The 14,142-nt window shown below is 45.0% G+C and overlaps 1 protein-coding gene across 4 annotated transcripts in view; it reads right to left on the bottom strand.

Annotated features, from left to right (window-relative positions):
* The window catches only part of LHFPL2 (LHFPL tetraspan subfamily member 2), a 144,967-nt gene that overhangs the window by 11,843 nt on the left and 118,982 nt on the right, over positions 1–14,142 (bottom strand). For 3 of the 4 annotated variants that reach the window (XM_019728170.2, XM_019728173.2, XM_019728174.2), the window contains one exon: positions 9,024–9,660. In XM_019728170.2, the coding sequence (XP_019583729.1) occupies positions 9,024–9,453 (430 nt within the window). In that variant the 5' untranslated portion in view covers positions 9,454–9,660. Of the gene's footprint in view, positions 1–9,023; positions 9,661–9,872; positions 9,964–14,142 lie in introns of those variants that run through there. The other variant, XM_074328804.1, reaches the window with a different exon arrangement.

Here is a 14,142-nt window from a genome sequence, read left to right as displayed (position 1 = left end):
CAAGTAAAGCACAAAACCCATCAGACCAGAGGAAAAAGTAAGCTGTACAATCCGCTTGCATTTCAGTCTTTGCCTGAGAGTCTACCTGCACGTCCACCTAGAACACTAATGCTCACCACAGAAAACGCACCTTCTGTCCTGTCCCTCCAGGACAGACCTCTGCAGCCGGGTAGACAAAATCCCGCACCGAGAGCATTCTCAGTCAGCCCCAGAATTAATGACATCCCTCCTCCGGCAGGTCAGGCCATTGTGTAACCACCTCGCCGCCTCCACATGGCCTTTCTTCCTTCATAGAACAGCTGATGATCTTTGTCTTTCCTGACCTCCTACCCATGAATCTTTGAGCCTGTCTCGTACACGGTAGGTGTGAGTTAACCCTGTGTTAACAGATCTGCTTGTCTCAGTGCCTGTATGCAGGGGAAGCTGCTCCCCATCTCAGGCACCTGGTGCTCGTATGACAACTGTGGACAGCAGGACAGTGGCCCTCGGGCCTCTTCTTCCCCCGAAGGAGAGCTGTGGTCCTCTGCCTCCTCAGCCCCGAAGCCCGTGAGCAATAGTCCAGCCTGTCTGACCTCCAGATGTCAGGACGGGCCCCTGGGCTCAATACCAAAATTGCGGTTAGCCGTTCAGAGTCAGGGATTTGAACAGTATTTTTATAAATAAGAGTAAAGTATTATAACACGAATCAAGGATTTCTTCCCAAGAATTGCCACCTTTAGTTAATCTATACCTTTGAAATCATTTTGCCCATTAAGGTTTTTCCAGTTTTAATGAAAATTTGTTCTTTGTTATAAAGCTCAATATGGTTTTAGTGAATTTTGGTGAATTTGGCCAGTTTTGAAATTATTCTTATTGGTTCTTCATGATTGTTCCAGTCATAGTTCATGCTTTAACTGAGAGGGCAGAGTCCATGTCAGAACGGAGACTTACCAGCATTTGCTAAAATCCTTTACTCTTTTCCAAATGCCTAGAAACTTGCAGTTGTATTGGCACAGATTCACCAGCACAGCACAGACGTTTTTGTCAATGAACATTTACTGAGCACCTATTATGTGTGTCGCAGGCCCCATTCTGACCACTAGAGATAAAACTGAAAAAAGACATAATCCATATCCCTCCTAATATTCTAGAATAGTGGTTCCCACACTAGTACAATAGCCAGGAAGATTATTGAGAGGTCAGTAGTTTTATTTTGCTAATATAAGGACACTGAAAATAACCCTTATCTCCTCACAGCACAATACCATAAAAGAAATGCTATTTTCAACACCAAAAGGGTAAAGGCTGTAATCTAAGAATAAAGGACAGTTTTTTAAATTGAATGCATTTAGCTTTATGAAATCTGAACTATATCACCCTTTCTCATTTTTGCTATGGACTGGTGGCAACCTTAGCACAGAGTGGAGCTGCACTCGTTCAAAGGCATTAACGGGTGGGAGTTGGGGAGGGTGCCTGTGTTAGGATGGGGGCCCTTTTCTAAGAATCCCCGTGGTTTACTGTGCAAGTAACAGGGTAAAGAGTAAGGAGGCCCTCTCTCTCTCAGTTCTCTGTCTCTTTGGAGTCCAGAATCTAAACTTGTTTTCATTGCACCTCATTTTCAAGTTTCAAGAGTTTATGGACAAGCTAGACTGGGCTCAACTTGGACATTTAATAACTCTGCTTTGATAGCCAGATTGGGAACTGGAGGTCAGAGGGTCCACTGGTAATGAAGAGTTTTCAGCTGATGACCACAGTATCTCTGTAGAGCCGATTATATCGACATGTCAGCTTAATACATGATCAGTAATATTAGAGGTTTTGAACCAGCAAGATTTTCTGAGGGGAAAGGAAAAGTGAGGCATCACGTGTCAATAATGTCTTTCTCAATGCGTTTATGAAAGCTCATACCGTCTCCCTGGAAGAGTCTAATCGGGTCCTCCTTTTCTGCTAAAAACACTCCCATGGAATTATAATTATCAAGAAAACTGCTCTTCCAGTGTAGGGGTTGGAGAGCAGATGACAGAACAACATAAAGAGAATTCTTTGGAGGACAATCATCAGAGCATAGTTGTCATAAAAAGACCTTACAACCAAGGCCCTGAGAGGAAGTTTCTGTTACAATTAATCAAAATTAATGACCAATTAAGAATTGTCAGGGGGCGGCCGGATAGCCCAGTTGGTTAGAGCGCAGTGCTCTTAACAACCAGCTTGCTGGTTCGATCCCCGAATGGGCCACTGTGAACTGTGCCCTCTACACCTAGATTGAAACAACTACTTGACTTGGAGCTGATGGGTCCTGGAAAAACACACTTAAATAAATAAAAGTTTAAAACAATATATGTTTTTAAAAAACTTTTAAAAAAAGAATTGTCAGATGCCTTTTAGAATATGTGGAGAAACAATCTGTGATAAAGATGCATTTCTCCCCTGTCGAAGCCTCCCTGAGTCTCTCTCAGCAGTGATTCATGTTTACATGTTAATTACATCACTGACAATTTCTACAGCCTTAACTCCTAACTGTTAAAATGTATCCAAACAAACTAATTTAGCCAGATTATTCTTTCCCGTGAAGTCAGTGATAAAGTTTTATTTCACATTCCAAGTGAAAGTCTGTTTCCTAGACTGTTTATGTGCAACTTGGAGAAATTTATGAAAAATTTTGATATATTCATCTGAAATGTAGGATTAAGACAGAGCTCCTGTTTGACTATAACCAGAATACACTGATAATTCAAACTAAGCTGCCAAAATAAATAAAATGCAGTATGTAGCAAAGACACGCTAAAAAAATTTAGTTGCTGAGCTATAAAGTTCTTGCCTGCTAAGGTCTTGGGGTCTAGATAATGTTAAATAATACCTGCCATGAACCAGGTGCCATCTCTTCAACATGAGGTCTCTGCAGTTGGCCTTGAAATGCTGAACACATAACCACGCTGCATTTTGGTTTGAAATTTTTAATACTGGCTTCATTTTCTCCATAGTGTATTTTAGATTTTGTACTAGGTGCCATCTTAATTAAAAAGATTGCTGGCCATTTAATAAACCTACTGGGAAGACTGTATACAGTAACTGAACTCACAAATATGGCTCCCTCTACCACGGAACAATTCTTCATAGGAAATGCAGATCTCTTTTGAAGTCGTGTCCCAGAATACCACCATTGCATTACGCTCTTACAACAGACTGCCTGAACTGCTTGTGTAACATGCAGAGTCACACTTAAGTGATTATTTGTTCATGAAATTTGAACATAGATCATCCATGGCTCCATGGTAATTTATGTCGACAATTAAATGGTTACCATAGCAAACAACTTTCCACATTTTATTTGCGTATCAATTGCTATATCTGAATTTTAAGAGTTCGCAATTTTCTTCTAGATCGTCCAATTGATTCTTTAAAATAGATCCCATTCCCTACATTTACTTATATTAATGCCTGGTGGGTCCACTTGCTTTTAGGCAGTAGCTTTTTATTTAATGATACGGTAGAGTTCCTTGTTTTCTTTATATGTGATATATACAGAGGGTGCCAAAAAAATGTATACACATTTTAAGAAAGGAAAACTGTATTAACATTGCAATACTCGATACATATTAAATAACAAAAGAGGAATCCAAGTCAATATTTGATTTGTGCAATTACAAGAGGTGCTCAAAGTGGTTACCAACAGCGTCCAGACACTTCTGATTACGCGAACTACTGCTTGAGCAACGCTGACCAAAGTGTCCACTTGTACACATTGTTTGGCACCCCTGGTATATGTGGGGTATTTTTTTGTTTTTGTTTTTGTTTTTGCTTCTCTAGGGTACAGTTTATGAAACAATAACTCTCTAATATGGCTTGGGAGTGGAAACTCAAGAGTCTACACCTGAGTCTACAGGTCTTTGCATTTAGTAGGCATCCAATAAAAACTTGTTGAATTGAAATTTAATTCTGTGTGCCTTGTAACACTTCTGCATTCTTTAGTTTTTACCAAGGGATTACTGAAGGTTGATGAATTAGGAAATGTGTCATAGTCAGTGGTATTCTTACATTGATTTAGACATAGAACTGTTAGAACTGATTTCTGGCAGAGGCATTATCTAGAGAGCCAGAAATCAAGAGCTTCCTTTTGATGGCCAGAAGCTTCCAGTTCCTCTTTCTAAGGAAAAGCAGGGGATGCTCCTTCTACTTTCCTCATGCCTTTTCTTTGAAGATATTTTGAACTTGGGTAACCAAGCTCCCACTACCTCCTTAGAGAAAGCAAGGTGGACTTTTCAGCTGTCACTTTATGGGGCAAAGCCTCTGTGAAAGTCAGTAATCTCCTCCCTTGTCTTTATGCTTTCCAAGCCCCTCTTCTTCTTCTTCCTTTCCCCTCCACAATGCCTGATCTAGTTTTTCCGGCCTAGGGGTAAATGGGTAGGGCATGGGACAAATCAAAATCGATGCTGGGATCAGACTGAGTTGTGGTTATTTTCTCGATGGTAAGATTATTTTCCACCCTGTGAAAAGCACCAATTAGAATACCAAGCGGTGGCTGGGGGTCACGGTACACTTCTGTACTTGCACATACAATCGGATTTATGACAAAGCAATTCCACAAGCAGCAAAGACAAAACCCTCCACTCTTCTCGCTCAGATTCTTTCCCTTTTATTCCTTTCCCTTCTTTTTTAATATTGAGCTCCTTCCTCCTCAATCACTGCTCACTTCCAAGAAAGCTGAGTCTGCACACACCAGCCCCTTAGCCGCCAGAGCAGAGAGCGGTTCCCATGAGCACCCCGTCTAGCCCAGCCCAGCAGAGGCATCACTGAGCCCCACAGCAATCTATCCAGTCAGACTGGTGGAGCAGCGGGCGGAGGCAACCCTGCTCGACTGAGATGGATGTGAGCAGACAGACAGCTGCAGGGAGGAGAGGGCGTGAGAGCCAACCAGACAGCAAGAAGCAAACAAGCATACGAGGGAGGACGGGGAGACAGCAAGCAGCCAGGCCCGGCATCTCATGTGCTAGTTCAACCCTCATGGCAACCCCAGTGGAATAGTCCAAGCCAGCACAAGTGAGCCAAATCCTGAGCTCATTTTGATGGCTTCTGTCCCAAACCTGAGTCACTGGGGATTCCACAGACTTCTAAGAGAGCCCTTCATGCATTTCCAAAAACAAACGGCTTGATGCTGTCATGGAAAACCTGGATCTTTGCATTCTATGGTTTCACTATGGATTATATCCAGGTCACAACCTAAGGAAGACAGCTGGCAAAAACACCACCCTGCTGGCCGATTACCCAGCTTTTGTAATGAATCCCAGAGGGCTGTGAACCGATGTGTGTTTCTGGCTTTGCCAAGTCTTGGACAAGTCCTCACCTAGTGAAGACCCATCAGCCTGTGATTCATTCTGTACGGGGAGCCTGCAAAGCCACCTGCAATCAAGACTCAGCTGTTAGGAGCTGCCTCTAGAAAGGAAAGGAATGGAAAATGTATGTGTAACGGGGGAGAGGAGTGAAAGGAAGAAGTTCTTTGTTTTCCTGTCAGTTCAACTATTTTCTGCTTTATTAAAAAAAAAAAAAAGAATGCTCATAGTGACACCAAAGTCGCAGTACTGCTCTATGTGCTTCAGCCCCGACACGGGCAGGCATCTAGGGGCCAGAGAATAGCACCATCCAATATAGGCAGGTTTGATTTCAACAGAGCAAGGTCAATTCTAAACGCTATAAAAGACACCTCTATTCCTTAGAATGTAGCAATTCTAGGAAACATAGAAGATGCATTAAAACCTGCCGAGAAAGCATAAATACTTTGATAATCAAGTAGCTACCACTTATTACTATGTGCCAAGCACTGTGCTTAAGCCTTTCTCCTATTTTATCTAATTTAATTCTCAGAACAACCCTGAGGTGTATACTACTATTATACTCATTTTACAAGTGAGAAAACTGAGGCTTAGTGAAATGAGGGCAGTTGGTCAACATTTCACAGCCTCAGGAACAAGATGAGGTGGGGACTGAGTCAGCACCGGTGAGGCTTGAACTCTAATTGCTACTGAGAGTGTGTGTGGAGCAGGGACTGAGGAAGTGTCAGCGGGGCCGCCATTAGGCCAGGCCTTGAAGGCAAGTCCTGCCATCTGGGTTAACTTAATGGTGAGGAGACGGGTTTTAGTATGGTTTTCTAAGTAACCTTGATTCTGAGATTTCCATTGAGGTAGCAGATTCTTTCACACCCAACTTCTAAAATCAAAATATCAAGACTTTAATGATTTCTGTTATATTTTTTATAGACAAGGAAGGCTACACAAGTCTGTGGCCTATTCTTTAAAATCAGGGGTAGTAAAGGAATATGCTTATGATATCTTGTAACTTTTCAGCTAGTTCCATTTTAGAAAAATGTCATTCTTGCCAAAATGAAAGTTGTAAGAATAAACACAGTCTGAGTCTGAGTGTATTTCCAAAGAATATCCTTTTGTTGCTCTGGCAACAGCCTCCTTTCTCGCCATTGGTTTCAGTGTCAGAATAGATCCAGGCAGGGCTGAGAGAAAGGGGGCCTGGGGAGAGAAAAGACTGATGTTCACAGCTGCAGCAAGTCCTTGGCTGAGCCTGGGGCGGATGAGATGTTATTACAGACCAGCCAAGAGGAGGGAAAGCAAGTCAGCTGCTTCAAATACACAAACTTTCTCAGCCATGTATTCAAGAACCATGGCTGCCTTTTATCTTGGCTTGAGTTGCTGGGTACAGACCTTCATTAGGGGAGAAAGAGACCACGGGGCATCCTTACAGATGACCTCCCCTGTCCCGCCAGGAAGGAGTTGGCTGACTAGTGCTTAGTCTTTTGCAGAGGGAGGCTGCTCAGCTGGAAGGAGAAAAACAACCACTTCTCTCCTGTATGTCAGTGCATAGACTGAAGTCAGTGGGTCCTAGAGACAGAATCTGACTATGCAGCAATCTCTGCCTCCTGCCAATTTAAAATTTTGAGTAATTGCAGACTATGAATGGCCACTGATTTGCTAGATAGAAGGCACTAAGTTTCTCAGGATGAAAAGCATTCCTAAGGATGACAACAAACCAGGAATTTCACCTGCTACCGGTGTGGTGCTAAAACTCCTGATAAAGGCATGACATCATCCAGGAGGAGCGAATGCAACACAGTAAGGGAAATCCACCTCTCTGGTCAACCAGAGCTCTTCAACAGGACTGCTGAATTGTGTGTGTTGCCTTCCCTTCATCTACATGTTCAGTCTGACTTTCCAAAAGCCTTTGGTAACACTTCTCAACAATAGTTTGAAGATACACACATGCATATATGCACATACCCCCGAGGCACTGTGTGTCTGAGGGGCATCAAGCAGGGGCATTTTTCTCACAAGAAAAAGATGAATGGGTACTGAAACCTATCTTATTTAACATTTCTGGTTGGTGACACGCCAAGCTGAAGGGGATAAACTTCGGATTTCAGAAGTGAATCAAAAAGGCGACAATGACCTCGCAGAATCAAATATCTAATAAGATTTTAAAAAATAATAAAGTAAGGTCATATATTCTCCAATCTCCCAATTTTTCAGAAGAGGAATGCCAAGTCCCAGAGAGGTGCATTTATCCCAAAAGAAACTGCAAGCTAGGAGCAAAGCTGAGAATTAGAATCCTGGCCTCCCCAATTCCGTGAGTGCCTGGGGGGCCTGTGTCATTCATGGTATGGCTGCTTCTGGCAGATAAAGAGACAAGGTCCTGAGACTTGTTACAAAAACATACCCCATGCAAATAGACCAAGATTGTGGCATAGGTCGTTTGTCATTTCTCCAGCAGCCATTGTTACTTCCTCTCCCATCCCACCCCCACAGGCCACTCCCCAACATTTGAGGAACGAAAACATTCGCTGTTTGGGGGAAAAAACTGTTGTTTGATATGTTTATTTGGAAGCCATCCCAGCTGAGCTCAAGAGTTTGCTATAAGGCAGACTAGACTGAATTCATTTTGGCTCTGTTTCTTAGCAGGCCTGGACATCAGGCTCAGTGCTTATCTTCCGTGTCAGAGTTCCACGCACGCAGCGTGGGGATTCGCTGAGGGATGAGTGACCTATGCCCTTCAGTTAGTTAGGGTTGTAGGTGGGTTATTGTTTCTCCTGTTAGAGTTCAGATTAATAAATGCCTTGGTTATGATTGGTTATGATTGTTTAATTTTTTCCCCTGAAAATTGAAGCAAGAGTTTATTCCTCTACTTTCTTAAGAATATCTTGACTCTGCCCTGTGTGTGAACGAATGTGTGTGTGTGTTTCTGCCATCCAGTACAAGATCCTTGAGCCTAGAAAGAGACCCTCCTGGCTCAGGATCCACATTTAAAACCCCAGTGGGAAAGTCTATGATAAAGAACTGGTGGCCTTGGAACTTTTCGTGCAGCTCACGGCCTCTCCTATCCTTCACTGTAAAGAGCTCATCCCTTTCTTTCCACTGATGTCTAACAGCTCATTGATGAGAAATTCCCAGAAAGTAGAAAAGTTAGTTTAATATTTTCTGATCTGAGTGCGCAGAACATTCTCTTGGGCTCCAAGAGACAGACAATTCAAACCAGGACATTATTAAACACAGCAGCTGATACTAATTCCTTCCCAGCCTGCTCCTTCCCCTCCTCCCAAAGCTGCAATCACCCTGCGGCTGGGGAGGGGGCTGAGAGTGAGTGGCAGGGCCGCTGGCTGCCTCTGAACACCCCGCACGGAGTGCTGGCCGCAGGTGGGACTGACTCCTCAGTGGGTGCACAACGTGGAAAGCACGCTTTTAACTTAGCGGGGCAGGCAAAGAGTAGGAGGAGTCACTCCAAAACCGGACAACTTGGAACCCGAGGACATAAGCCATGAAAAGGAACGTGTGAGCGCAGAGCACACACTTCTCTCCGAGTGGGGGGAGTGAAGCCGGGAAAACGGAGTGGCGAGGGCATCACGCTCCTGTTGCCGAGAACATACCTTCGCAAAGCCAACCCGACCACACAGAAGAGTCTTCAAAACCCGCAATAAATGAGTAAACCAGCGCGCGCTGCTCATGCCGAGTCCCTCCCTCTCAGGCCCCTTCCCTCCGCCGCGCACTTACCTGCAATTCCTTGCAACAGTCCACAGACGTTGAAGATGCTTTTCTTCATGATGCTCTGCACACACATGGTGAAGACGGACACCAAGGCCACCATGCAGAGGATGAAGATGCCCACGGCTAGAAAGATCGCGGTGGCCTGCCAGAAGCCGCTGGCAATCTCGCCGAAGTTCTCAGCATAGGGCCCACACAGCGTCTCCCGTGGGACGTGCTGCACCCCGGGGTTGCGGATGCAGCGGGCATAGATGCCCAGGGTGGGGTGGTAGGGCTCTGAGGGGCCGCCGCTCGGCTCGTCAGGCTCCGAGCTGCCGCGGGTCTTGGCTTTTCCAATCAGCCAGTCTGCGCTCATGAATGCAATGAGCTCTGCAAAAGCCACCACAATACTCAGGAGGGTCCAGAGCATCGAGCGACAGGTGACAATGACATGACACATATTGCTGTTCGAGGCGGAAAACTAGGAGTCCACGGGGTTAATAAAAGCAGCCGGTGGGGAAGGAAGCTCAGGCGGCCTCAGAAGGAAGTCGCTGCTCGGGGCACTCACTCCCACAGCCGGGGGCTCCTTTCTCCCAGCCTCTGGCTGCGCGGTCCAGGGCTGTCATGCTGCCATGTCTGAGCTCCGGAGCGTGGCCACCAGCATCACCTACAGGAGAGAAGGGAGGAGTCGGTCAACAGCGCCAGGCCCCGCCCCTGCAGCTCCGCCGCCAGCAAACTTGCGGGTCCCCCAAACCCAAGTGTGCGCGCAACAGGTCTGCCCCGCCGCCCGACTCCCTGCGCAGCTGACCTTCCGGCCCCTGCCTCTCGCTCCCACACCCGACCCTAACGGCCCGGCCGCCACGCTGGTCCCCACAGAACCTTGCCAGAGCAGATCCTGGTGCCCAGCCAGCACGAGGGCGATCTCAGCGCATTTGCTGGTTTCCTTTGTTTCTAGTTCTCCCTTCCCATACTGTCAGAACTGGCTGTAGTGGGCACCCGTATCTATAGGCAGCATGACAGAGGCGAGGGCCCAGGCCAGTCCTTGCACCCGTCCCAGAGGTACCCTGTGCAAACGGGGCTCTGGCTCCATCATCTTTTTGAAAAAGGCAAACAGCACAGGGATCCAGAGAGATCTAGATACAACTGGCAGTGAACCGTCAACGCCTGGCTATTATGCTTTTTAAAGTTTCCAGGACTCTGCCTGCTGTTTTGATTGATATTAGACCAGCTAAGTTTTGAAAAACTTGCACCAAAAACTTTTGCTTAACGGTAGAGTGCAGCAACACACAATTTTATTGCCTGGGAATCAAATTACTAGCAGACATCAGGGTTTTTGCTTCATAGGTAAATGAGAATATAAAAAGAAACAATGCCATCAAAAATAATAAAACATTGTTACCCACACTTATTTTTCATCCATTTCTCAGAGGGTGATTTTTAGACTAAACTCAAAACTCAAAGAAGAAGAAAACAACTCAAGAGTTCATGACTTAGTCACTTGGGGAAATTATTCAAAAATGACCGTTGACTAAGTATCATTACCACTGAGTGGACTTGTTGACAACAGAAACTTGCCTGTAAAGAATGCATCCCTTGAGCTGTCCCAATTCATCACATGTGCCTCTGCCTGAGCTTCCATTCACCCCAGGTCTGGAGCTCAACATGCCCATTGTTTCTGATCTCACAAGGACTCATTCTGTTCCCAAGGACAAATGGCTTCATTACCAGAGGGCTTTGCTCTAACAGCTCAAACCTCCTTCAAAGGGGCCTGAACCCTGAAACTGGGACCACAGTGCTTGCCAGCAGCCCCATTTTCTGCCCTCTCTCCAAGGTCAGGAAGAATTGCACAGCTCACAGCGGACATCTGGGCTCACGGCTCTGTTCTGAATGATTAGACCTTATTAACCCAGGTCATGTCAACTCCATAAAAACTACAAAGAGCCCCATGGCATGTTGGCAGTGGGGTGGGGCAGGGAGTTAGCAAAGATGGAGGGAAGTGGGGAAATAAGGAAACCCAGTGTCAAAGTTTCTACACCATGCCACTGACATCCTAGTGAGAGGTGACTATCTCATAAAGTGCAATGCATTTAAACATTCTCATACCACTGTCGTTATACAAGATGCCGTTTGGGAGAATTAGCACAATACGAGGAACACAGGACACAGGCACTTCATAATTGTTGGGGGTGTGTGTGTTTAATGAGTCCGTGTGGAGCCCTGGGGAAGGTACAGGTGGTGTGTTCCACCTCGAGAGTTTTGGAATCCACCAGGTCTGGGTCCCAAATCCAGCTGTACCACTGACTGACCACATGGCGACTCACTTCTCAGCTTCAGCTTCCTCGGCTTTCAGCTTCCTCAGCTACCACACAGGGACAGGAAGGGTACTTTGCCTCACAATATTTAAGGAATAAGCAAGAACCTGTTAAAGCACCTTGCTCAGTGTATGACATAGTAAGTGGTCAACAAATACCAACTCCTTTCCCTCAGAAGCCTTTCCCCTAACAAGGATAACACTGGTCAGACAACAATTTAACCAATGGAGTTGCTCAATCGATAACAGAAACTTGGCCATGACACATAGAAAAAGATTAAGCACAGGGTGTTTAGAGATGGATGAGGTCACTGGTGTCTAAGCTTCCCTGGTGGGCTTTTAGGGCGGGGTCCTGGTCTGACTTCCTGCTTCCCCACTGCCTGGCCCAGCTGCCAAACTCAACTGTGGAAAATAAATTAGCATTAGGCCAGAAGTATAACCTACTCCCACTCGCTCATTCTTACCTCCCTACCCAGAAATTACCAATTACAATGCCTTATGTGGAAAAATTTACCAATACAAAAGAGCTTTGGAGGAGATTATTTATAATGAAAGCGGCCACTTGAATGAAAACAAGGAGGCTGGGAAAAGCTGCACCCGCCCACCAGGCTCAAAAACACTTTGAACCAACAGGTGGAGAGCCAGCCTGTTAGGAGAAAATGAGGCTACTACGAAGTCTTCCAATTTGACTAGAAAACCAATATACTGTTAGATCTCCATCCTTTTCCTTCTTCTGTTTAATGGTAATTTTTCAATGTGAATATAAAACCTCTGCGTATTTGTCCTCTTGCAGAATCTCAGACTCTGGATCTTACTGAATACACTAAGCGTCCACTGTCCTGGTCAGCAAGCTCTGCTCAAAGTCAGGAATGCAATTAGGTTGCAACTTCTGAAGGGGAAGAATGTGAAACCAGAAGGGAAGATGGCGCAGTTGCGCTTAGCAAAATGGTCCATGACAAATTTAAGGTAGGATTATTTAGGGGCCTGTGTCCCCCATCCATTGCACCCAATTTCATGTCCACGCCAGCGTGGCTGGAAGGAGGTCTTTGATCTTCTCTGATTGAGCAGGAAGATAACATGCGTTAGTCTCCCCAGCGACTTTGCTAATTACTACTGTAAGAGAAATCACCATGATATGTATGCAAGGCTGACTGACAAAAACTGAGCATGGAAGAAAAGTTCTCAGGTTGGTGGAACAAAAGGAACCCCAGAAACTCGGCAGGGGGCTCTATCGTGGTCTGCGCTCTGTAAAGTGTGCAAGTTTGGCCATGTCCCATGTTCAGGGAGGCAGCATCCGTATCAAAGGGGAAATAGATCCTCGTTATAGATCTTGTTAAGCACAGGGATTTGAGCACAGAGATCCTTAGCACGGCATCCACTGCTGTTCACTGTAATTCCTGCTTCTCCAAAGCTCACTTAATAAAACGAGGCCCTCATTGATATTCCATATAAAAGTCTTCTATCCACGGACCACTCATTTCTCCTCAGGACACCTGACTTGACTGCCAAATCCCTGATGGTTGTGGATAACCTGGATGGCCCTCTGAATTTCAGAAAATGATGCTGTGATTATCACAGAGGTCCGCAGAGTTTCCTTGCCTCTCAGCAAGGAAAAAACGAAAACAATAAAACAGAAATGCTGCAGAAACTTAATCCTGCAGTCAGAATACAGAACAAGGGAAGTTGATAAATGATTGGTCCGTGGGGGTCATATGTGTGTTCTCCACAGAGCCCTAATATTTAAAGAAGGGGGAAGGTGCTGGGCAGAGCTGGACTAGGTTTGTAACTCGCATCTTTTCCTGCCTTTGGCAGCTTTCTGCTGTCAGTGAGAAGGGAAGAAAGTGAATGTGAGGCAGATCCACTCAGTGCCAGCTGGCGAGGAGATTCCGTAACAGAAACCCAGGAGCCAAGCTCACATCTACCTAGAAAGGCGGAGGCAGACTAAACGTACTTCAGTCAAAGCCACATGAAAAGCGTCCATACACTCTCTGTCATGTTAACAGCAGCACAGCCCATGACTGAGGCCACCACAGACAGAGTTCTGAGGAATACCACCTTGCCTACTGACCTGGTGCTGCTGTTCAACTTTATTATGAAAATTTGCAAACTTAGGTATAAGTTGAAAAGGATAGACAAATGAACACCCAGATCGAACATCTGTTAGCATTTTGCCATATTTGTTCCGTCACTCTATGATATACACACTCACACTAATACTCACACACTGACATTTTCTTTTTCTGGACTGTTTGAAAATGAGTTGCAGATGTCTTGACATTTCACCTCTAAATACTTTAGCATACACCTCCTAAGAATAAGGACATTTCCCTGTATAACTACAATCAAATTAACATATCCAAGAAAACTGACAATAATTCCCTTATATCCAAAGCCTAGTCCACACTCAAAGTTCCCTACCCTGCCCCACTTTTTATAGCTGTTCTTTTAAAACCATGACTCAGTCAGGGCTCATGCATTACGTTTAGTTATGTGTCTTTAGTTTCTTTGAGTCGAAAATAGTCCTTCCTAACTATTCTATCCTGCCTGCATTTTCTCCCTTGACATTGACTTTTTTTTGAAACTACCAGTTCTTATAGAATTATCTATTTCCTCATGAGGCCATTTAAAATTGTTCTCTAGCCTCTGTTTTATAGAAACAGAAGGTTAAGTCTAAAAGCTAATTTAGATTCAACTTAAATATTTTTGGTGAGAATCCTTGGTAAGTGATGCTGTGTAATTCCTATTGCATCATATTTGGGTTACACGTGAGAATCAGTGTGTGTGTGTGTGTGTGTAGGGAGAGAGAGAGAGAGAGAGAGAGAGAGAGAGAGAGAGAGA

The sequence above is a fragment of the Rhinolophus sinicus genome, linkage group LG03 (genome assembly GCF_036562045.2).
Source record: "Rhinolophus sinicus isolate RSC01 linkage group LG03, ASM3656204v1, whole genome shotgun sequence".
Taxonomy (NCBI): Eukaryota; Metazoa; Chordata; class Mammalia; order Chiroptera; family Rhinolophidae; genus Rhinolophus; species Rhinolophus sinicus.
This window is presented reverse-complemented; position numbering and strand designations above follow the sequence as displayed.